The 25,486-nt window shown below is 44.0% G+C and overlaps 2 protein-coding genes across 6 annotated transcripts in view; both read right to left on the reverse strand.

The window, feature by feature from the left end:
• Window positions 1–2,608: 2,608 nt before the first annotated feature.
• Window positions 2,609–4,736, reverse strand: bola1 (bolA family member 1). Of its 4 annotated transcripts, none has more exons than XM_077012581.1 (2): window positions 4,638–4,736; window positions 2,609–3,944 (listed from the first exon to the last, which is right to left on the reverse strand). In XM_077012581.1, the coding sequence occupies exon 2, from the start codon at window positions 3,906–3,908 to the stop codon at window positions 3,456–3,458; it is 453 nt and encodes a 150-aa protein (XP_076868696.1). In that variant the 5' UTR covers window positions 3,909–3,944; window positions 4,638–4,736; the 3' UTR covers window positions 2,609–3,455. The 4 variants fall into 4 exon arrangements, with proteins under 4 accessions (XP_076868696.1, XP_076868699.1, XP_076868698.1 ...); XM_077012584.1 differs by lacking the exon at window positions 4,638–4,736 and adding an exon at window positions 4,491–4,599; XM_077012583.1 differs by lacking the exon at window positions 4,638–4,736 and adding an exon at window positions 4,288–4,440.
• A 1,944-nt stretch (window positions 4,737–6,680) lies between these two features.
• The window catches only part of sv2a (synaptic vesicle glycoprotein 2A), a 31,099-nt gene continuing 12,293 nt past the window's right edge, over window positions 6,681–25,486 (reverse strand). Inside the window, exons 2-13 of one of the 2 annotated variants that reach the window (XM_077012585.1) lie at window positions 24,585–25,349; window positions 19,456–19,636; window positions 18,931–19,082; window positions 16,826–16,959; window positions 16,468–16,557; window positions 15,808–15,918; window positions 15,525–15,613; window positions 15,010–15,174; window positions 14,025–14,158; window positions 13,041–13,244; window positions 11,512–11,671; window positions 6,681–10,998 (exon numbers count right to left, since the gene is read on the reverse strand). In XM_077012585.1, the coding sequence (XP_076868700.1) occupies window positions 10,815–10,998; window positions 11,512–11,671; window positions 13,041–13,244; window positions 14,025–14,158; window positions 15,010–15,174; window positions 15,525–15,613; window positions 15,808–15,918; window positions 16,468–16,557; window positions 16,826–16,959; window positions 18,931–19,082; window positions 19,456–19,636; window positions 24,585–25,194 (2,214 nt within the window). In that variant the 5' untranslated portion in view covers window positions 25,195–25,349 and the 3' untranslated portion in view covers window positions 6,681–10,814. Of the gene's footprint in view, window positions 10,999–11,511; window positions 11,672–13,040; window positions 13,245–14,024; window positions 14,159–15,009; window positions 15,175–15,524; window positions 15,614–15,807; window positions 15,919–16,467; window positions 16,558–16,825; window positions 16,960–17,502; window positions 17,516–18,930; window positions 19,083–19,455; window positions 19,637–24,584; window positions 25,350–25,486 lie in introns of those variants that run through there. The other variant, XM_077012586.1, reaches the window with a different exon arrangement.

Here is a 25,486-nt window from a genome sequence, read left to right on the forward strand (position 1 = left end):
ATCAGGAGATCTCCCTGAGGTAAGCACAGGGAAATACTGTCTTTTGGAATTTCTTTGGGTTGTTTCCAAACTGAACTTGAGTGTTTGTGTGTTGCAAAGAAACAGTTGTTTATCTAAGATCACAACTAACATTGAAGGTGAATTTTAAATAGGAGTCTTTGAAACATCCCAATATAGTTAGACAAATAGTTGAGATGTAGACAATTTTTAAAATATACAGTACTGCAAATGTAGTAAAGCAATTGGTATCTGATGAGCTAGTTTATACATCTTAAACCACACCCAATTTGTCAAAATCCTACAATCATATGACCTGCTACAATCATATGAACGCTGTGTGGAACGATGGCGACTTTGCAGAAGGACTTCAACACTAAAAAAGCTCCCCGCTTTCATTAGTTCTGTACATCTCACACTTATGATCAAACATTGAACTTAGGGACAAATAGTTCTGCATGTTTCGCCTTTCTTTTAAATATGACTGAATGATGATCTAACTGGGAACCACGCATGTGTGCCCACCTGCACATGATCACAGTCCCTGCTCATCAAAACTCAAGTTCATTTCCATTTTTGACGAAGATCTACAAGTACAAACATCTTCTCTTTAATTACTACACTAGCCTGACCTGCTGTATTCCAAAAAAGCTCCTGTCCTGACATGTGACTCCTGCACCACCCACCTGGGTGGACTCATAATCCCCACTGATCCTCTATCTGATTTGAATACTGGGACTACGGAGTGTAACTAATTCTACCACACAAGGACATTGTCTTCCCCCGTTTGCCTTTGTCTTCACACTGTCTTATTCACCAGCTCCTGTTCGTTAGGCGAAAGGCCAAAAAACAAAACTCCATCCAATCAAAAGGGCTTAACGAGCTCTTACCATCACCTTAAACCTGTCAAAAGAAAGCACACATAAAGTCTAGAGCCGAACAACCAGGCCAACAAAATCCCCCATAGACTCACTGTAGTGATTCTTTGTCAGCAGGTCATAATCACTGTTCGCCACACAGAAGATTAAACCTTGCAAATCTCACCTGATCTTTCTGCATAAAACAACGGGACAGCCCCAATTACAAGCCTGCACACGGCCATTTGTGCTCCAGTATACAGGCAAACAGCTGCTTTTGTGCTTTAGAGCAATCACAGTAATTGAGGTTTATGATTGCAGCAAATGTTAAACCTATTACCCTACCAGAGGACACAAACAGCACATGTGACAGGAGAGTCACAGACGTCAGTCCCACAGAGACGGCAGGGCCCTAGAGGTTTATTTTTTTCAGACAACCATTTGGTGCCCCTCATCCCCGCCCCCCTCCCTGACCCCGACATCTCTGACCTCTTGACCTCTGAACCTGAAGGGGTCAGCCGTGCTGGGGAGGCCCAGGAGGCCAGCAGCAGGCCTGTAAATCAGGGTGCTCACGGGAACCCCACGGTAGGCAGGATCCCAGACGGGTCCGGCACCACCGCTCTCCTGGCTCTGACGCACCACAGCCAGGGTTCCCAACGAGACCACGCCCGAGCCGGACCTCCAGCGCGACCCCGCTGCCCTCCATGTCCGTCATGTTAGGGCCCGCGGGAGAGCAGAGGCTCGGAGAGAAACACCCACCTGCATGTGCACACGTGCCCTCACTCCTAACCCAGCCTCCCCTCGTCCAGGTGGAGTGTTCTCAGGACTGGCGAGCACCTGGGACCTGAACCACACAGATGAGGCTTTGAGGCGATGAGCCCTCATCATCCTTGACTGTGACCGGTGTCCGATCACCCTCACTTTCTCTCTAATGGATGGGGACCACAAAATGGGCACAGCGCTGCCCAGCCATGACAACAGATGCTCACCGGCTCAGGGAGACCACAGGTTGACCTGTTTCACATGAATGAACCGAAACACATTCCACACATTCTCCTTGTTTTGGATAAGAGCTTATTTGTGTCTATTTTTACATTGTTCATAAAAACAAAATTTAAACACGTTATACGGATTCATAACGTGTAACACTTTGTGAGAAGAGAAAATGTTAGGACATGTGGGAGTCCTCACACAGCCTCACACAGCCTCCTCTGTGGTGTTGAACTCTTCCTCTACAATAACTGGGACTGCAGGAAGGCGAAAGTCCAGCAGTAATTCTGCTGTGGCGTTACGTCTGTTACGTCACGGCGCTGCTGTGGTTTAGGCTTCCCTCTGACATAAGAAAAAACATTTAAATAGTCAACAGCAAACTGGTTTATGACGTTACAGAACTTTTATCTTCAGTAATGAGGTAAGCATTACTGACAGTCCACCTTGCTACATTGTTTTACACAGACACGCAGAGGATTGGCAATTTTAGCTGATGGCGCCCTCTGCTGGGGAAATGAGAACCAGCACGTTCGTTCAGTTTCCTGACCATTCGTGTGAATTGCACGATACCAACAGGGATATTTTCATTAATTAGATCACCGATAGAAATGATTACATACGATGTGAAATGCTTGAGCATTTTTTAAGGGTCATATGTTTTCTTGTCCATTTGTTGTTAATCTCCCCCAGTTTCCGAGACTACGTGTTCATTACGCATTCATGTACTAGTGACTCAGGGAATGAACTGGTCCACCACCGCAGGGTCCCTTGAAAGCATTTTTGTTTAATTTATGCAAGTTACTCCCAGTTAAGTCGCTTTCCTTTGAAGCAGCATTGCAGGTTTTTTTTTTATTACTGTACAAGATGAAATGTGATCATTATTCATAATTCACTGAATAAATTACACAAAGTTTTTCTGAGACACGAGCCTACTGCATATTTAACATTGAAATATTAGTTCTCCAAAAAATATTTTCTATTTCCACATATAACATAAGAGTGGGAAATAAACAGGTTGTCAGGTAATTACCAGCCATCTGTACACATGATTTCTAATTATTATATCAAACATTTTGTGTGTTCCGTTTTCGAGTGATCACCTTCTAGGCTACCAAGATCATACACATCAGCACATGAGTAAAACAGAATTGTCCCCTCACAACAAACCTCAGGCAAGCCTTACAAGTGTGGAGGGACATATTACTTTGTTGGTGAGACAAATCACCCAGGACTCATGCTTCTGAGATGACCTCAACTTCCCAACCTTTATCAACTGCACAAGAGTTAGAACGTTATTCTGCTAAAACAGGCAGACAGCAGGAAACTCCACAACTAGTGTGTGTCATCAACCAGGACCCGAACCAGTGACACTGTTAATCAATATACTCATCACAGAAGCTCCTTGTCTCACAGAGGTTGAGATTTCCTCTTGTAGCATCAGATCATCCAAAATGCTACTAAGCCCTATAACAATCAGTAAGGGGAGCCCTTATTATTGAGACAGTGGCTTTGAACTGTTAGCATCAAACATGGACATGTTAACAAAGTGTAGCTTTATAAGCCACTCTTATAAAGGACGATAGGCAGGATCAGTCCAGGATCAGTCCAGGATCAGTCCAGGATCGGCTTAAGTTTGTGTGCCACACTGCTGTCATGTTTGGACCCCCCGAGGCACTGCGGACTCTCAGCCAGGCTGGGGTCACAGCGCCACTGCTCCGGCGTCTTGGCCTGGATGGCGAGGGCATGAACGCGGGAGCTCAGCTCTTCGCGCAGGGCCTCGTTCACCAGGCGGTGGCGCTGCAGCAAGGACAGGCCTTCAAAACGAGCGCTCACCACCAGCACACGGAAATGGGACTCGGATCCTGGTGGCACAGCGTGCATGTGACTCTCGTTCAGCACCTCGAGGTGGTCCGGATGGAGAGCCTGGGACAGTTTGGTCCGGATGGAAGCCTCAACAGGCCGGTCGGGGCTGGGCTCCATGTGCGACCCAAAACGAGATGACCGTCTAAAGGCGGCGAACGTGAGAGAGGTCGAACGCACAAAGTAGCGAGCACTGGAAAGCATCTGAGAACCAGTACTGAGAGTTCAACCAAAGGAGGCCTGCAAAGATAAACACAAGATTCGCTATGCATGATTTCGTATGAAAATTACATAATTCATAACATATAAGCAATATTAATAGGAGGCCGAGTGAAGAAACTTTAAATGACGCCCTTTGAAGTAATTAACAAGAATAAGCAACACACTGCTGACAACTTTGATAAAAAATATTGATATATTCCCAATGTAGATAGCTAGTTAGATATAAAGAATATATGCACTGGTGCATTGACGTAATTTATTGATAGATATTAGAATTAATAATCATGTACAAAAATATGATCAATTATAGGGCCCTACGTTTGCCTTCTCTAGCATAAAGTAATTTCTTTCCGTCTACTACCAGTCTGCGTAAGTTCAACTTCGGTCTGTGCTGCTCAGTCAGGACCAGAGACCGTGGACCAGAGACCGTGGACCAGAGACCGTCTATACGGGACCATCACTGATCATGACGTCACTCCAGGGACACACAAGGACCGGTTTACACTGGAGCTACTGGCCATCAGCTAGCTTTCACACAAACGTATAAATGATGGCGAACGTTACCTAACGCTATATTTCAGGCTCAGTGACTGGCTATTAAGAATATAGAAAACAAAAAGAGTTTATACAAGTAGCAGGTAACTGCAAATTAAATGTCCAAAACGGGATTGCTCGTTAGCTAGCGATGTATCTAGCTAACTTATTACTCACCTGACGTGTCGCCCGTTTCTCTTCGTTGTTCAGACGCGGTTAATCTAAACAGCTCGTACTGCCACCTACTGACCATTAAAAACATTGCGTTGAAATGACGGTGAGGATCCAAAATTGTCATTGAAGTAGCCATTTAATTATAGCCAATTGTGTGAAACTGTGAATATAACCTTAAAGCTGCTTTGCATAACTCAAAGAATTGAAATGAAATTGTTATTCCTGAAATGTTCTGCATATCAGAATCAGAATCGCCTTTATTGCCATTATAATTTGCATTACAATGAAATTTGATTCTACTCCAAGGTGCTTGTTGTGGATGAATAAATACACACAATGAAATAAAATGACAAGTTAAAAGTAGTGCCACATTTACAAAATAGTTCTGGTAGATTATTTCTATGATAAAAGTTTTGAATATTGCACATAAGCTATTTACAGTATATGTTATATAATATTGCACGTGGGAAAGTATTGCACACCTGTTGTATTGCACATGGGTTTGAGAAATTACATTATTCTTGCCATTATTTTTACATGTTGTTCAATGCAGTGATGGTTCTTGGGAAAAAGCTGTCCCTGAGCCTACTTGTGCGAGTTTTGAGCAACCTATACTGTCGGCCTGAGGGTAATAGGTCAAACAGGTGTTTGCTGGGGTAGGATGAGCCCTTGGTGAAACTGACCGCCCTTCTGAGGTAGCAAGAGGTGGCATTGTCCTCCAGGCTGGGCAGGGAGCAACCTGTGATCCCCTGGGCCGTGTTGATCACCCTCTGCAGCTCTTTTTTATCTGCTGCTGAGTACCCTCCGTACCATGCCGTGATGCAATATGCAAGAATGCTCTTAATATCTACAGAAGAGCACCAGCAGTTTCTCCTCCATCTTGATCCTCTTGAGAACCCTCAGGAAGTGGAGCTTTCTTCACCACTGTTGTTGAGTTTGCAGACCAGGAGAGGCTGTCGGTGATCTGCACACCAAAGAACCTGATGGAGCTGACCCTTTCCACGCAGACCCCATTTATGTGAAGCAGGGGCCTAATTTCACGGACTGTGGGCAGTCTGTGAGAAAGTTATGTATCCACTGGCAGATGTAGGTGGAGATGCCCAGAGCCGTGAGTTTCTGGACCAGAATCTTCGGGATAATGTGATTGAATGCTGAGCTGAAGTCTAGGAAGAACATCCTCACGTAGCATCCCCTATACTCCAGGTGACTCAGCGCGGTGTGGAGCGTGATGTTTATGGCGTCCTCTGTGGAGCGATTTGCCCTATAGGTGACCTGATGGGGGTCCAGGTTGAGAGGTAGCTAGACTCTGAGGTGTTTAGAGACCAGTCTTTCAAAACACGCCATGACTACTGGTGTAAGTGCAACAGGCCTGTAGTCATTTATGCTCTCCACCACAGACTTCTTCGGGACTGGTATGATGATGGAGGACTTGAGGCAAGGTGGAATGTTGGCTTGTGACAGGGACATGTTGAATATGCAGGTGGAGACCCCCACCAGTTGGTCGGCACACGCTTTTAGCCCCTTTCCAGGTACGCCGTCGGGGCCAGCCACCTTCCTGGGATTCACCGCCTTCAGCACTCGTCTCACTTCATGTTCCTGGAGTGTTAACATGCGTCGGTACCAGCGTTGTCCGGTTTCATGCATCTGTAGTTAGTGATGTGATTTATGCCCTGCCACATCATTCTGTGGTCATTCCCAGCTAGGTGGTCCTCTATCTTCCTTTTATACGCCGTCTTGGCCTCCCTGATGCCTCTTTTCAGGTCGCCTCTGGCTGCGCTGTACCGGGCCCTGTCCCCCGATTTAAAGGCGGTGTTACGGCTTTTTAATAAGGACTGGACTTCATCCAGGGCTTCTGGTTAGAAAACATCCTGACCTTTTTGTAGATGGTGACAGTGACTGCATACTAAATAGTATGATTGATGTTATGATAAGTATTTAAATACGCAGACTGTCAAGCAAGTGAAATAATTAGTAATTAACAATATGAAACATTTTCATTATGTCAAAAATTACAACGTCAAAAAAATTTGATCTTCATCATTTATTTATTTTTCATATATGTGATTTTCATTTTTTATTGAAGAACAGGATTTGTTCACTCCACAAGTGTAGTGGAATTCCCAGCATGACCCAAAAGGCCTTTCATAGACCTTAATACAGAACCATTTGGTGTAACATTGAAATAGTCTCCATTTTCAGTGATAAAATCTTTAACGTAATTTTCATTCTCACATACAAAAAAAATAAAGAAAAAAGAAAAAAATCACAAAATTAACAACATACAACAGTACTCCATTTTTCAGGTTAAATGATTTTGTCTTTTTTCATTTTTATTGTTCCACATATTTATACTTTTACATACAAACAACTACAATCTCTACAGCACAATACAATGATAAGGTGGTAAACTGTCACATTTAAATTATGGCAATACATTTTAATCGACAAAAGCATCAAAAGACCCATGGTATATTTTAGAATGGACATTGGCCTTATATTATATATATATATTTATATATATATATATATATATATATATATATATATATATATATGAATTTTTTTTTTCAACCACTACACATCTCATCGCGAGTCAAGGGTAACATTTTTTGTGTGCTTTCTTTTCCCAATAATTTGGGGGCAGAGCAGACATGTCAGTCATTTATTTCATTTATTTATTGCTTTGATGTCTTTTTGCACACATGATTGACTGTTCCTAAGTGAGTACGTTTAAAAATACAAAAGACCCTGTAACAAAACAAACAGGCCTAAAAAATGTACAGCCAATAACAACTTGAACGGGCGGAGTTCACAAATTTCAGGACTGATTCTATGTACAAATACATCATAGCTTCACTGAGATCGGTTACTGTAATTCAGCATTTTCACAGCATACGACAGCAATATTGACATCCTCTTCTGCAGGTCTAAAGACAACACGGTAGAGACGTGACAGTTAGGGCTGACATGCTGCACAAGCGCTGATGAGAGGGAATATGGGCAGGAACATCAGTGAAGCAGAAGTCCTCTCTGGCCGAGCTGGCAGTGATACTACAGTCTTTGAACTACTGTAAATGATGTGCTTTTCCAGTGGAGCTAAAAACTACCTTGATTTCCCTGATAAAATAAAAGCTATTCTAAAACAAATATTTTGTGGTTGAAAGTTGGATTCTTTCAAGATCAAGTGTTCTCTTGACTTTAGTTTATTTGTTTATATTTAATATTTAATATTTTATGCATTTTATATTTTATGCGTTTATTTATTTGCTCCCTTTAGCATGATTTGCACCTTTTAATATCATGTATGCTGCTTCTAACAAGTCTGAGCTGATAAAACATTTTAAAACCATCAGTGCTTTCTGTCACACGTGACCAACACAACAACCTGTGACACATCTCTGCTACCAGGGCAGTTACTTGTCTTCATTTCTACTGAGATCTATTGAGATTTGGCATGAAAGGCTAAAATCATCATCATGGCTAGATCACAGTAAAGTACAATTTGCCTCCATTGTGTGAAGCTGACATTATACAAGCCCATTAGCACGCTGCATTATCTTCAACCTGCAGACCCAGGTTTCACCCATGGCCATCTGATTCTGCTTATAATCGTAACATTTCGGGTCTTACTAAGTTGCTTTGATGTCAAAATACAAAAGAGCACATTGTTGCAATGTCTCTTTTTCTGAGTATATCTAGAGTATGGCTGCTCTCCTGCGTGGCAGTATAGAAGAGCGTGACACCCCTGCATCACTGCTATGAGAAGCACTTGCTGCAGACAGAAGCTGACACTGCAAATCTAGTGTGCTTTTTTGCTAAAGTATCTGTATGCTTATGCACTTATTATCATCTTCCTTAGGTCTTGTTAGATGTGTATTATATTGATAGTATATTAGAATAACATGACTGGGGTTTAACTATTTTAAAGCAGGTGTAATATTGATACTGCTCATTCAATTAACTCCTTCTATGCCCCCAATTTTAATTCTGGTCTTTTGACTGGCATTAATTATATTTATTGTTACAGTATTTAACATCATTTTAATGTCCAGCATTGTTTTAAAATTAAGACGTTCATCAAAATATCTTATCTAATTTTCAGCTGTAGTGTTGTAATTCTAAATGTGATATCAAAGATGACAGCATTAGACTCAGCCTGCATGTGGCACTATCTCTACAGACACCCAAAGTAAAAAATACCATAAAGTCAAACTCTCAAAAACAATCATATAAATTAACATAATAAATAAATAATCTGTGGAACACACATTTCACATGCAAGCACACACACACACACACACACACACATACACACACATACACACACACACACGTACATACATATACCTCATTTTAGGGACAGGGAAATTCTCAGAATAAACATGTTCTACATGGATTGCCTTTGTGTATACTTGTTTTGTCAGGTTTCTGAATATTTGTTTTGTTAAAAATAAAATTACTTTAACAAACCATTATATATACAGACATTAAGTAAAACCTATCTAGGACATTATGAGTCTAGTTATCAACATCTGAAAAAGAAACATAATTTCATCTATTTGGAATTTCCTCCTATATATGTATATATTTGCCATTAGCTAGAACATATTACATAATTTAGTACAGAATTTACATAAATCTTCAAAATAAACCTCTTGGTTTTTGATAGTCTCTTCAAACCATCTTGTGCTTGATTTGTTTTCCCTCAAGTTGTTAATGTTTTTTTGTTTTTATTATTTTTTTCTATGTAGATGGAAGAAATTATGTTTTTTTTTTAAACTTCCATCAGTAGAATATGTTTCCTAGTCCCACTAGAGGGCAGCACTTTAACTGATGATCCTCAGTGATGGTTGCCATGTTCGACAAATGCAAAACCACATAACATCAATACAGCAGGTAATGGCCATTTCTGACAGGGCTGGTAACATAGGACACAACGATCTCCACCTCATTTGTGAGCTGAGAATGGGGAAGGTTTTTCTGTCATTTTTCTGTCATTTTTATAAGCAGTCATAAACAAATTCCGATGGGCACCTTTCCTGAATTCATTTGGCCTACACACAACACTTTGAAAAGAGTCATTTTTCAAGAGTATTCTCATCATAGCATACAAATGAATCTCACTGTCCTTAACACAACCTAGAGTCAATCTAGAATGCTCTAATGCTATGAGACTGCATCATTATGTTAAATGGGCAAACAGCTGTGATCTAAATGTGAGAACCATTGGAAAGACACAATTCAAACAATTATGTTGCACATTCACGCACAATCTAAACATATGTGATTCACACTGTCTGTGAAGAGTTCTTAGGATATTGTGAGCGGAAGAAAACAACAACAACCAGCACCAGTACCAGTACCACACTAGAGCAAACACTGTCCGTGCAGATATATCTACCCACTGACAACACAGGCTCTCAGCCATGGTTCCACATTAACAGAATGGCTTGGACAAAGATTAAAGGGAAAAGTTTAAACTCATCACTCAATAGATCTCACATGCAAACTGTAAATAAACCTGGAATGTGTCTAAAATGGCAGTTGCACAACACACATACACACACACTCACACACGCACAGAGAGAGAGAGAGAGATACACACACACACACACACACACACACACACACACACACACACACACACACACACACACACACACACACATAACCTCTGTTTTCCCTGTAAAGACAGTAAGGTTGGAACTAGACCTTGGTGTAAACTAAGACTGAAGTCCAAGATCCATAAGACTGTGCAACTTGACAATACAGTAAAAGAAGGTGTGAATCTTACCACTATTTTATCCAAAGCTAAGGAATGTACATTTGTTTGAACAATGGATGGGTTTCCTGTGGTGAAACTAAGATAGTGCCTAGCAGTTTGCCATCACCCCACCTTTAAGGAAACATCGTGACCTGTACATCTGTCTATCTTACTAAGGACTGCCTCTCAAAACGATCATTCAAAGAAGTTCAGAACAGAAAACAGAGGGGCGGAGTTATAACGCCTATAACCGATCTCCTGCAGTAAGTGGGGAAAGAATTTGTTTCTCGTGCGCTTTTTCCACTGCTTGCAGTGTGGCTCACTCATTGACTGGGGACTGGGGTTCGGGGCACATGGTAGGTGGGTTTGCGCGTGCTCCCTACTCAGTGCTGCCACCTGCTGGCAGCGAGGCAGCACTATTGGAGTACCTGGCCCCGCGTCTCCGGGAGCTTCAGTGCCAGGAAGCTGCCGGCAGCCAAGGCCCCCGAGGCGAAGAGAATGGGCACAGCTTTAGTGATGCCCACGAAGGACTGGAAAATGCTTATTCCCAGCACGGCCGCAAGCTTACACAGGGCGTTCAGGAACCCGAAGGCTGTAGTTCTACAGAAGACAAGGACACACAGATACAACAGACAGGTGACTGAAGTGGCTTGAATAGAAACAAACAGACATGTAACCCCCTGAGAAACATTGAATCGAATACACGCAAACTACAATTCCAAAAATTGTTTTTGACTGTGTGGCCACAAGAGGGAGCTATAAGACATAGTCTGTGGCAGGCACCACAGTTAGTGCTCATCTTCTCACAGATAACACATTGGACTAAGTGCCAGGCCAGCCGGGATTTCAGACATTTTGGAGGAGAATTTTCAGATGTTCCCCCAGAGAATGTTGAGGGTCTGTTAGCTGTAAAGAGGAAGTGGCACTGCAGTGGCTATGCAGCAAACGCAAGCTGTCAATACACCAATGGCACGTCCTCAGAGAACTATGGCAGGCAGTCTTACTCTCAGACAATTAATAAGGATTTTAACTTCAAAACGAATAGCTAATAATAATTGTTAAAAAAAATGCTTTATTTATATCGGGCCGTCTGAGAGAGAGGAGTGGACCCACCTCTTGTCAGACGGGTACACCTCCACAGTGAGCACGTCCAGGGCGTTCCACGACGCGATGCTGATGCCCCCGAAGAGACAGAGCAGGGCGATCATGGCCGACTCGCTGTTGCCGAACGACAGGAAGAAGCAGCTCACGCAGGAGATCACGCTGGAGCCGGCTGCGGACGAGGAGGACGGCGTAAACACGTTAACGTGGTCATGGTCTGGTCTTCTGACCTACACTGCATAACTGAGATGATCGTTCCTGTTTCAACTCAGAGGCTATTTGTTAACCACTGCACGACTTCAGTCTGTTAAAGTAAAAACAAACGCAACTATGTACTGGGTGCAGTGGGGGACAGTAGGTCTGGGAGAAGACACCATATGGACAATATGCCTTTACATTGCTATAAATCGCCATGTTAATTGAAATATATCCTAAACAGCCATTACAAACACGTGCCTAAAGATGGTATATGGCTACAATGTGTTTCTAACTACTGTTGGCTGAATATATTTGAATGATCCTCCTTTAACATCAACACTAACACATGTCGTGTCAAACGTGTCAAAGTCAAAAGTCCAGCATACGCTAGTTTACCCACAGCCCCTACAGCCATGCTGCTGTCGCTGTTAATCACAATGTGTTTACATGCACTTAATAAACCGATAACTGCAGAAAATCCGATTTTGTCAGTAATCTGATCAACCCATTTACATGCACTTGGGCATTCAGATAATGGAAAAACTGGCTTTACACAAGTCACACAGTAATGATTTCCATTTCACAACCGGCCAATCTCACAGAATCTCAGAATAATATGATGTAAACCTCAAACTTCCTGCTATGGATTTTGGAATAGTTCCACTTTTACTGACAATCATGGATCTTTGGTTGTTATGGTTACCTATGGCTAATAATAGTACTGAAGTGCACAAAAACGTCCTCATATTCTGACAGTGGCGTTCTACACAAATAATGTCCACTCAGCAGTGGTTCTGTGGTCAGAGACTGACCAGTGACCAGTGAGACTCGCTATTGAGCTGTGTATGCAAAGATAACACAGGTAAACCATATGAAGAGGCCAGTGAGTGGAGGCATAAAGTAAAAACCCTGAATGAAGTGTTTGACACGTGTATTAATAAAGTACTTGTGTGAATGTTTTGAAAAATAGGTTTACATTTGTTGTATTGTGTGATTCACCAACACTCAGAACACTTGTCTGCAATGGCAGCAACTGGAGGTGATGTTCACAACACACAGCAAAAGGGCTTCTGCTGGTTGGTGGCAGTAACCATCTGGGACCACAGCATCACAAAGACCAATACTGCTGTATAATTAAGAAATAACAGATTGTGTTTTCCTAGTTAAAGGTATTCAGCTCTGGTCTGAATGCAAAGCCGGTCATTTTTAAACACAGACACATAATTAAACTGGCCAACTGGTTACTGGCTTTGTGACTCCTAGGCAGAGAGATCCATGGGATTTTCTATCGTTAATCTGGCCAATCAGAGACTAGCACTAATGACAGCATAAGGTCTTTTTACCCAGCATCCTCAGTCGTCCAATCTTGTCCATGAGCAGAGCAGACACAATGTTCCCAGGCAGCACAGCCAGTGTGCCCAGGAAGCTGACAAAGTAGATCATGTAGGCGTTGTTCTCATCACTGAAGTCCAGCAAGCAGCCTTCCTTGTTATGCAGGAAGGTACTGTTGATCAGACGACTGTTGATCAGTCTGTACTTGAACAGGTCTGAAAAGAAGACATGGACCTCATTAGACCAGCACCAAATACCCATTACAGCAGTCTCCCAGCAGATAAAACATCCCATCAAGGATAACAAACGAAAGTTAATAAGGTTAAGCACTAGCTTTAATATTCTGTTAGCGTTTAAGGTCAAACCATCCCCTTAAGAGCAGCTAGGCTCAGAAGGAGACATAAGTCTGGGAAGGCTGCTTGTTAAAAGGAGGGCAAGTTCAAAGCTGGGCCTACTAGTTAATGTCTGTCTGAGTGCAACCATGTAAAGCTGCGTGTGGCCCAAGACACGTGGAGATTCATCTACAGACTAATTTAGAATGTATGAAAATACATGTATGTTGGCGTGAACAGCGTATTATACGATGTGGTCTTGGAGAAAGTAGCGTAAAAGTCTGTGAAAGTCTGTTGGCTCAAAGGCGATAAATGAAAACCAGAACGACTGTTTTGTGTCACCCTTCGGAATTAATGCAGCGGCAACACACGTTTTCATTCCTTAACGGACAGAACTTCTGTCTGTGTTGCTAGGATACCTGAAACCTTTCTTAAGCATTTCATCGTTCCACTGAAAGAGGTCATTTTGAATGACGTCAAACACATCTGGCAGGACCTCTCGTTATGGATCACAGATGGATAAGATTGGGTTTGGTTTCTCATGCAGTTCACTCCATCTGTCTAGATGGCTGATGTAACAACACAGGACGTGAGGTAGAATATACGGGAGGCCACCCAGCATGCTTTGCAGGATATTTGCAGGAAACCACCCTGTTTTCTCACCAGTGTTGTAGAACAGGGTGGCGATGAAAGTGCAGTTCTTGAAGAAGGTGTTGGTGGAGGTGATGTCTTCAAAGTAGCACTCTTCAAACAGCGAGTCCTCAAACACCATGGACTTCATCTTCAGATTCAGAAACCTTCAGCGAAGTCAGGAATAAATCTCAGTACTGTGAGCAACATCGATAGCATAGTAAACATTCTAGAATATGGCTAGTTAGGAGAGCTGGCATAATACCAGTGCTTTTGTACTGATCCACAACTCGATATTGACACAGATATGATTTCATAAAAAAACACTGTGAAGCTGTGGTTTGGTTGTTTGGGTGAAATTTCAATTGTTGGGGACATGTGAGATGTATTATATATGCTATTATATATAGATCTATTATATATGCTACACATGGAAACACATGGATATCAATACAATTATGGAAAACAGAAAATAACTTTGTTTACAAGACTAAATCATTTATATATTTCTTTCATTTAAATGTCATATAGCACCTTTCTGAGATATTTATTTCCTTGATCATAAGTTGCTTGGCTCACAGCAGAGACTACATGCACACATACACACACACACACACACACACACACACACACACACACACACACACACACACACACACTACTACTACACACACTCACTGGCCAGGCAAAATACCATGTAGAAAAATGTGTGGTACAGCTCAAAAATGTCTGGCTAAAATCTTTATGCTGGAATCATCACATATAACACCAACATGGTGTACAGAAGGCGCTAATGCAATGCTGAGGAGGTGTTAATTAAATGCACATAGTACATATTCATTACAACATTCCTTCTGAAGAGCATGCGTTTAGTTGTTGTCACCACTCAGTTGCATTACATTCTTTCCTCACACCAACTGAACCGACACAACCACGTTTTTCATCCTGGGCAGTGCAACAAAAAACAACAGGGTCCATATCTTCTGAGATTGCCCCGCTACCATGGCGGGGGACCTACTTATTATTGAAGTACTCTCCTTGGCGATGGATCTGGTTCTCCAGGGTGAAGTTGAAGGTCACATGCTCCACCTTCTCCTTGATGAAGACCTTGGTTCGTGAGGCATACTCCTGCCTCTGCAGGTACTTGATCATGTCCGGGAACCACACGGTGAGGCCATAGTAGCTTTGGGTCAGAACAGGAGGCCATTTGAGCCACTCATTAGATCAGCGTCATTTTCATAGATAACCAGATGCAATAAAAGTGGGGTCAGCTGTTGCTTGTTTGACCAATAAACGGGAGTAACAGGGAGAAAAAGACCAGTTATGTTCATTATGACAAGATCATGTTCATTATGACCACCAGCCCTGTTACCGCTAGCTTTAAATCATAGTACAGTTCGCCTTTTCATTAGACTTAATGTGCTCGAAAGAGAAAGATTAGACATATACTAGCTATACTGGTCATCAATCTGTGAATGACACCTCAACGTTTCGAGCTGTTTGTTGTGAGCATGCTCAGTCAGGTCTCTCTACCTGAAGGACATGGAGAACCACACGGCCATCATCATGTAGGTGACACGGCGGTACTCTGGTCTGAAAACAGTCAGAAAGTTGCTCCACACCTGCAAGGATTCGAACGGAAGAAACCAGCATTGGCAAGAGAAGCTTCGGGCCGCGCGGTTAGCTCAGTTAGCTGATGCACCTATGGAAGTCCGGCCCAAAACGCATGAATTCATCAGCCACATGGCCTGGATTCTGAAGGTTTATTGGCAAAAAACAAACAGTTTTTAATTGCTTTGCTATATAACTGCTGTACCTGATGAAAGAGGTTGGTGAGCTTGCTCCTCCAGCGCTGATGCCAGACTGTGGTCTCATCTCCCATATCCACCAGCTCATCCATCTGCTTCACTGTCTTAATGGTGGTCACCTGGGGATTCAGTCTACCTATTAGTATTCACATCTTTCTACTGAACAAAATACTACTTAGTTTGGAATACATTTAATATTTGTCAGTACAGGGACATTTTCATCACTAAACTAAAAATACTACAAGCCTTAGCCAACAGAAAGCACTTGTTTCTATATATTTTAACACCCTTTAATATATTTAAATAACTGGTTTTTAGATAGTGATAAAACTTTCCCACTAATTCCCACAATTACAGTCTCAATCCACACCCTTCTTAACAAGTCTGCTACACCCACTACATCTCTGCTGACCACAAAGGGACAGTATCCAAGGCAACAAACGGACAATTCTGCATCAAGCAGACGTGTTTATAGTCCACTAATGTGGTTAAGTACAAATCACATAAACGTACGACACTTTGATCTCCACTGTTGCCATAAGAGATAAATGAAAACCCATTATCAAACTGAATTATTCATTTCTTAATCTGTGCAATAAAACATCTCCTACAAGCAGTTTATTGTTGGTTTTTTTCCTGTGGAGCTGGTAGCAGCGGCCGGTACTTACGGAGAAGACTCTCTCTGGATAGCCCTTGGCTCTCATGTTGGTGTCATGGACCTGTTTGAGGATCATCCACGCTTCATCGTGCTTCCCATTCTGTTACAACCAGAGGTTCACTCAGAGGATTTCACGTCGCTTCAAGATTCAAGATTCAAGACGTTTTCTACCCACACATCGCTTCACTTTACCCTTTGCTTAATTTTGTGTCATTTAACAACACAGAAAATGCTCAGATTCCATCCTGGCTCTGTCTTGTTAAACATACATAGACTTTAAAATGCAACATGCTGGAGGCACTACGATGTTCTGTAGTGGTGGTGGTGGTGGGGCGGTGTGCAGGGCGAGCGTGTGCAGGGTCCCTGACCTCCAGGAAGAAGCGCGGGCTCTCTGGCATGGTGTTGAGCGCAGCGATGGCGGCCACCGCTGGGAAGGCACACACCAGCACGAACACCCTCCAGCTGTGGAACTGATATGCCGAGCCCATCTGGAAGCTCCAGCCTAGTCATGGAGACGGAGAAGGTTTCACTGACAGGAGGCAGAGGAACGCCCATGGACGAACTCTCTCATTCAAATACATCTCCACCCGTCTCAAAGCTGAGCGTCTACCATGAAGCTTCTGTTAGTATCTTAAGCCCAATGGCAAATGCTGAAACACCTTCAGTGGCATATAGTTAAACTTTTACCTATGCAGCAGGTAATCTTAATTTCCAACATTAACTCTCAACTATCTGAGTTATAATGTGTATTTAAGATTTGGTTAGTATTGTTACAATAGATTACGATTGTGGCAAGAATGAGGGTGTGATTGTTATAAATAATGATCACTGAAATAGCTAAGATGAAACTGATACCATAAATAACAATTATAGTAATAGTTGTAATTGTTACCAGGTACGGTAACTGTGAGACTGTTACCATAGCAAGAGATGATGGCAGCGGTGTGGGTGGGACTGTTACCGTAGCGAGGGATGATGGCAGCGATGTGGGTGGGACTGTTACCGTAGCGAGGAATGATGGCAGCGGTGTGGGTGGGACTGTTACCGTAGTGAGGGATGATGGCAGCGGTGTGGGTGGGACTGTTACCGTAGCGAGGGATGATGGCAGCGATGTGGGTGGGACTGTTACCGTAGCGAGGAATGATGGCAGCGGTGTGGGTGGGACTGTTACCGTAGTGAGGGATGATGGCAGCGGTGTGGGTGGGACTGTTACCGTAGTGAGGGATGATGGCAGCGGTGTGGGTGGGACTGTTACCGTAGTGAGGGATGATGGCAGCGGTGTGGGTGGGACTGTTACCGTAGTGAGGGATGATGGCAGCGGTGTGGGTGGAACTGTTACCGTAGTGAGGGATGATGGCAGCGGAGTGGGTGGGACTGTTACCGTAGTGAGGGATGATGGCAGCGATGTGGATGGAACTGTTACCGTAGTGAGGGATGATGGCAGCGATGTGGGTGGGACTGTTACCGTAGTGAGGGATGATGGCAGCGGTGTGGGTGGGACTGTTACCGTAGTGAGGGATGATGGCAGCGGTGTGGGTGGAACTGTTACCGTAGTGAGGGATGATGGCAGCGGTGTGGGTGGGACTGTTACCGTAGTGAGGGATGATGGCAGCGATGTGGGTGGGACTGTTACCGTAGTGAGGGATGATGGCAGCGGTGTGGGTGGAACTGTTACCGTAGTGAGGGATGATGGCAGCGGTGTGGGTGGGACTGTTACCGTAGTGAGGGATGATGGCAGCGGTGTGGGTGGGACTGTTACCGTAGTGAGGGATGATGGCAGCGGTGTGGGTGGGACTGTTACCGTAGTGAGGGATGATGGCAGCGATGTGGGTGGGACTGTTACCGTAGTGAGGGATGATGGCAGCGGTGTGGGTGGAACTGTTACCGTAGTGAGGGATGATGGCAGCGGTGTGGGTGGGACTGTTACCGTAGTGAGGGATGATGGCAGCGGTGTGGGTGGGACTGTTACCGTAGTGAGGGATGATGGCAGCGGAGTAGGTGGGACTGTTACCGTAGTGAGGGATGATGGCAGCGATGTGGATGGAACTGTTACCATAGTGAGGGATGATGGCAGCGATGTGGGTGGGACTGTTACCGTAGTGAGGGATGATGGCAGCGGTGTGGGTGGGACTGTTACCGTAGTGAGGGATGATGGCAGCGGTGTGGGTGGAACTGTTACCGTAGTGAGGGATGATGGCAGCGGTGTGGGTGGAACTGTTACCGTAGTGAGGGATGATGGCAGCGATGTGGGTGGAACTGTTACCGTAGTGAGGGATGATGGCAGCGATGTGGGTGGGACTGTTACCGTAGTGAGGGATGATGGCAGCGGTGTGGGTGGGACTGTTACCGTAGTGAGGGATGATGGCAGCGGTGTGGGTGGAACTGTTACCGTAGTGAGGGATGATGGCAGCGGTGTGGGTGGGACTGTTACCGTAGTGAGGGATGATAGCAGCGGTGTGGGTGGGACTGTTACCGTAGTGAGGGATGATGGCCCAGGCCATGGCTGCAGCGTAGATTCCACCAATCATCCAGAACATGCAGAGCCAGCTCAGGTGCTCACCACGCTTCTCCTGAGCCAGAAACTCAGAGTAATACGAGAAAACGATGGGGATGGACCCTCCAATCCTGCAAACCCCCAGACAGGAGAAGGAGAGAAAGTATGAGGTAGTAAGTACACTATCGTTATCAGAAAACATCCATGACGATACAGTGCATAAATCCAAACCTGAACATTCATTACACTGTACCAATTACATTCAAACAACTATAATGCTTTACAGGTGATAGATATTATAGATATTACAGATAGTAGAATGAACCTAGATCGACTTCTGTTTGTGTTAAAGCTTGTAAACTCATATCCTCTAGAAGAAGCTTTAGGCCAAGGTTATAAGACGTGTGAGTCCCATTAACTGTTACTATCATGTTATATCATACAACCACAACTAAAAGACATACTGATGACTGGACGTAAATAATGTGGGAAAGCATTTTTTACCCAACACCAGAGAGTAGGCGGCAGAACAAGAAAGAGCTGTATCCTTGGACAAAGGAGGAGAAGAAGGCAAAGACGCTGTTGATGGAGAGAGAGATGAGCAGCGTCTGTCTACGTCCGATCCGATCGGCCAGACCACCCCAGACAAACGCCCCCACCATCATGCCCAAGTAGACAATCAGACCTGGCAAAGTGAACGAGATATGAAGGGAAATAAATGAAAATAAAACAGAATAATGTGAAAAATAAATGCTTTAACGTCTGCTGAGCAACATACAATAAATGAACATTAAGTAGCAGAACATTGGTTCAGAACCCAGAGTTTTATTCACGTGGGTAAAGTTCATGCTCCTGCTTATCTAGCAAAGGAGGATCAGACGTGGCCTGTTTCCCGGTGGCTGTTCATGAATCTGTAACAGCCACCCATGGTGTAGTTTGGAGTGTGACCCAGCGATGAGTCACCCCACCAGGGACTGAGCAGGCAGCCAGCCGCCACTGCTGTGACCACGGTGGCATCATCAGGGTCCGCTACACTGGCCAAGTACTTTACTGACAACTCAAGCGGTTGTGAATCAGCCGTGTTTGTCAGACTGTAACAGCCACTGGACTCCTTTGCTCATATCAGGTTCTGGGAGAGCGTAGTACAACGTAAATGTAGACGTGAGATACCGGAGTGCCGTTTTGAGAGAAAGGCCAGCAGGCGTGCATGTAGTTACTTGACGTTTGATGCTGAGGGACTCTAACAGCTTAATATTTTATAATACCGTCACTTAAAGCATGAATGTATTAGTGCTCTTGGTCAAATACTTTCTATTCAACTTCTATGATGTAGCGCTCAGAGCAAGCTTGGCGTTCTGCCAGCTGATCTACTATCTTCCGTCTGTACCTCCGAATATGTACAAGAGGCTCTGGTACTGAATACTCCACACGTGGAGAGCTTTGTAAGTCTTAATGCCATAAGGGTCCATGAAAGTGTTGTTCCTCCTCTCTAAAAGCAGAGGAGCAGAGTAAAGCGTGTTGCTGTCGCGGTGACAGATACAGAAGAGAGAGCGGTGAAGGTGATTCATGCTGGGAGGTCGAGGCCTCCTCGGTCACCTCGGCCGCACGACGGGCCTCCGTGGCAGAGAGCCGGCGATGGCAAACAGACGCAGCAGCCCCCAGTGTTAGCTCACACAGGCGCTGTCCCTGGTGCTGATTCTATAGACTCTCAACTAGGGATGCACCGAAATGAAAATTCTTAGCCGAAACCGAAAACCGAAAATGAGGAAACCAAGGCCGAAAGCCGAAAACCGAAACACCGAAATACATAAAGCACTTTGAGTTACATGTATGTATGAAAGGTGCTATACAAATAAAGATTATTATTATTATTATTATGCCAATTATTAGTAACATTGGATTTATGGCTAACCTCACTAAAATCAAGGCATTGCTATTCAAAGAATAAATCAACTACAAAATTTGATTTGTATATATTTATTTAGCACTGACATTACAGTAATGCATATTATAAAATAAAATTAGTGGTGGGCCGTTAACGGCGATACCGCTGACAACGGCCGACCACTAATTAAATTAAACTCGCTTGCAGACCGTTTTTATCTTAGAGGATAAATATATGTATTTTATACGAGTTAAATTTAGTTATAACTGACTGGCCTGAAAGATAAATATAAATTCTCTCATAAAAACGTGACGTGAGTTGCAACAACATTAAACAGCTCGGGTAAACACACTTCTGAGAAATGTCGTCTGCTCGGCAAAACATAACGGGGCTCAATGTGCTCTATTAGCCTACGAAATCCCTACGACAGAGAACGGCTGATCGTCTAAGGCAACGAGTTCCATAATTTTTGGTGTAATGTCTTTTGCCTCGGCGCCATCACTGGAAAACTTTTTTGCTAGTTTTATCCAAATAAGCGCGTGCAGGTGGCGATTTTTGCTCGCGTCATCACAGCACATTGTTTCGGCCGTGTTGTTTCGGTGATGAAAGTATTTCGGCCGAAAACCGAAAATGCAAATTTAAGCCATTTCGGCCGAAAATTTTCGGTGGCCGAATTTTCGGTGCATCCCTACTCTCAACGTCTTCTGTCAGTGGTTGCAAAGAAGGTTGCAGCCTTGCGATATGTCAGCTCAACCTGAGAGAGATTCTCATTTAGCCAAGAGGTATGACAACATCAAACCTGTACTGGTAGTGCTGCAAACATTGTGTCCAAGTATATAATTAGCCAAAATATCTGTGCACATTGTACCTTGTTACTATTCATTACACATGATCCAAATCAGACCTGTCTATTGTTCATGTGTTTTAGTGAATATATGTTTTCTAATGTTTCTAATTAATCTAATTAATCTAATGAATCTAATGAACCTAACAAATTCTAACATTTTTGCCACTAGACTGGATGTAAAAATATGCAGGTTCCAGACTACTGCCATGATACACGATGAATATATTAAAATGAAGAATAGAGAACACAATATCTATGTTACTCTGACCACTAATGATAATGATACCAGATTCAGCTCACTAACTCCATCCTGTAATTCAGGAGTGCTAATGGAAAACAGCTGCTGTGTATGTGGCTAACCACATTTTCAGTCTAACAGCAGGGCCTGTGCTTCGCAGTACCAATTTGCACGCTGACGCCATCTGAACGGACAGCTCAACACAGCCAATTAGAGTGCTGCTGTCGCTCGGCAACGGCTGAGTGGGCGGTACCACTAGCGTCGTGCTGTGGGAGTCTCGGAGGCGTGAGGGAGCGGGAGCCCGGAGGCGGCTGAGCGTTCTGTCAGCGAGAAACGGAGGGGATAGAGTGAGAGGGGGAGGGGAGGAAAAGAGAGAGCGAGAGAGAGGGAGGAGAGGACCGAGCAAGAGGGGGAGGGGAGGGAACGAGAGCGCCAGAGAGAGCGTGAGGAGAGAGAGAGCAAGAGGAGGGGAGAGAATGAAATGCAGAATGCAGAGGAGGTTGTGAGTCTCCTGCACAGTGACAGAAGAACACACAGGCTGATGCAGGAAATGGGGGGAGGGGAGAGAGAAAGAGAGGGAGAAATAGTGAGTGATGAAGTGGGATGGGTGTGGTGCTATTAATAGTGTTTTGCCTTTCTGCAAAAAAATCTGTCTGCATGTCTCTCTCTCTCTCTCTCTGATTCTTCCTTTCTGTCTGGCTCTCTCCCTCTCTCTCTCTCCCTCTCTCTCTCTCTCTGTCTCTCTCTCTGCACCAGAGACAGCTCTGCCAGAGACATGGGCTTCACAACTCTGAGCTTTTTACCTGCATGTTGACATAAAAAATGTGTATGACAAGTCTGCAAACAATTATGCAAATAAATATTAATCAAATGCTATAAATATTCATTTTGAGCCTCAAACCAGACAAATCTGTAATAGAGCTTTGCTGGATTCTGTTAAACAGCTTTGAAACTACAACTGCCTGTAGGTTTTGCATTTCATGCCAGTGTCCTTTAACTGATGCATTGTATGTCACATAAGGCATGCCCTGTGTGATAATGTATTCCTCACAGTAAACTGGGTGTGAAATGAAGAATAGAGGGTCCTGCTGAGAGCAGAGAGCACTGGTATTGGATGCATGTATTTTGATAATTGTAAAAATGTGTGCGTGTGTGTGTGTGTGTGTGCATGCGTATGTGTGTAAGGCCCTGTGTGTAATTCTGTCTCCTATTACGCAATGGCTCTTGATTCATGCTGGATTTTCTCTATTACATTCTGATTCTGCTTGATTTTCCTCTGGGTCCTTCTGCTCCAGACACACGCACGCACGTGTACACAATTCATAAAAAATTTGCAAAATATTCCTCATGTAATCTGTTTTATAAATGCAACAATGTACTATACATATGTAACTAACAGGAAGTGATGTATTGTACATGTAAGTAACAGGACGTAACAGAAAGTACATGTCCTGTACATTTAAGCTACAATGTACTATACATCTAAACACAGTTAAGCAATGTGCCCATACACACACAGACACACATGATCAAAATAATCAAAGCATAACTCCGGGAACAACACATATAATGCCCAGTGGCAGTTCTCTAATGAGCATCTCCCCCTTGCACACATGTTCATTTCACACATTCACTGACATTCACACATACACTATCTCACACACACAGGACTCCGGAATACATGTCCATTAGCACCTGCTGCATGCATGAATGCAACAGAGACGTTGCCTTTGTCTCCTGAATGGAGGACAATGTTACCTAAGTCATCTCTATACCCGCTGCAGTGCAAAATGTTTATCTACCCTTTCCCGTTAATTAAAGGTACCAAATGCGTCATTGCGTTGAAGAGATCAGCCTCTCACAGTGTCCTTAGCTCAATCGAACAGGCAGATGGTGTATTGGGCATGAAATCTGAAGAGACTTTGGCCTGCAGGAATACACTGCTGACTGTCATTTCAAGCCTCTGAAATGTAATTAGCAGAACACATATTACTACGCTCTAAACATATGTATCTATATTGATTGCATACTAGAAACACTTACTTTAGACCTGTACCTCATAGGATAGCCATACATTTTATAGCCATACATTTAATAGATATTTGTAATTGTACTGCTCTCCGGGCATGCTTACTGTATGATGTAGTCAGCTCACTAACTAGAGTCATAATGGCTATGTCAGCCATTACTGGCCTCAGTCATGAGGGATGTGGATTAAGAGGAAGTATTATGTGTGTGCTTTTTATATCCAGCTATACTGTAAATGCACTCTAAGACAATAATATAATTATAGTTACTAAGACAGAATAAAAACCAATGACAAACTAATGGACATGAAAATGTAGAGATTTGATTCAAAGCTTCCAGATAGCATAGCTTGTAAATAACAGATGTTAAAGGTCAACAAAAAGAAAGGCTTATACAGCTTATCAGCAATGATACAATGTTAAATGTATCGTACTAGCAATCACTTACTAAGAGTAAGATGAGTATTTTAGCATGAATTACTACTCAGCAAATTTGGAAAGAAATCATTCCATCTACAGCTCCTGTAAAATCTCCCATTTGTTCACTCTCATAGAAAATACAAGCAAACAAATGAATGGATGAATGAATGAATGAATGAATGAATGAATGAATGGAATAGGTGATGGCTGACTTACCCAGCATGCCCTTGTTGGGTTCAGACAGGCACATGTCCTTCTCGGCACTGGGCAGCACGAAGCCCACCACAAAGATCTCCACCCCGTCAGCCATGAGCGCCAGGCCAAGCACGAAGTAGAGCGTCCACTGGAAGCGGCCGTGCCCGCACTCCTGCAGGATGGTCTCGTACTGCTGCGCCAGTTCCTCCTGGTCCTTGCGCCTTTCGCCCTCGAACTGTGCCACGTCGCGGTACTGCGCGTGGGCGCCGACGCCACCCGCAGGTCCGTCCGTCTTGCCCGCTGCTGAGTCGCTCCGTGGGATGCCCTGGTACTCGCCCTCGTAGATCTCGTCGTCTTCGTCGTGGCCCTCCGTCGAGTCACTGTGGGCGCCGCCGTCCTCGTCCTCGTCGGCCGCGCGACTGTCGCCGCGGTAGTAGCCGCCATCTCGGGCCGCTGTCGGGTAGTCGTCGTCGTCGTCCTCCTCGAAGCGCGTGTACGAGCGTTTTGTGTACTCGTCAGTCATGCGGTCCATGTGCCGGCCCACCTTCTTGCCGGCATGACGCTTGACCTCTTTGGCGATGTCTTTGGCGCCTTTGATGAAGGCCGTCCGGTCTCGGTACCCCTCGTCCATGTCGGGAAGGCGTGCGGTGCTGTGTATGGTGGGACTGCAGTGGTTGGAGGGTGGTCAGCAGGGGTGTGCGTGCATGTAGGAAGGGCAGCAGAGGTGGTTGAGGAGTTCAGCACCCTGGACAGCGCCTGTTTTGCTGCAGAGCTGGAAAGGCCAGTCTGTGATAACAGATAAGTGAAATGTGGATGTGTTAACACAGTTTTAAAAAAGGACGCAAAACAGCACTGGCATCATTTGTTGAAACATATTGAGCAAATAAATACATCATGTTTAAAATGGGAAGGTGTTGCATCTA

The sequence above is a fragment of the Brachyhypopomus gauderio genome, chromosome 7 (assembly GCF_052324685.1).
Source record: "Brachyhypopomus gauderio isolate BG-103 chromosome 7, BGAUD_0.2, whole genome shotgun sequence".
Taxonomy (NCBI): domain Eukaryota; kingdom Metazoa; phylum Chordata; class Actinopteri; order Gymnotiformes; family Hypopomidae; genus Brachyhypopomus; species Brachyhypopomus gauderio.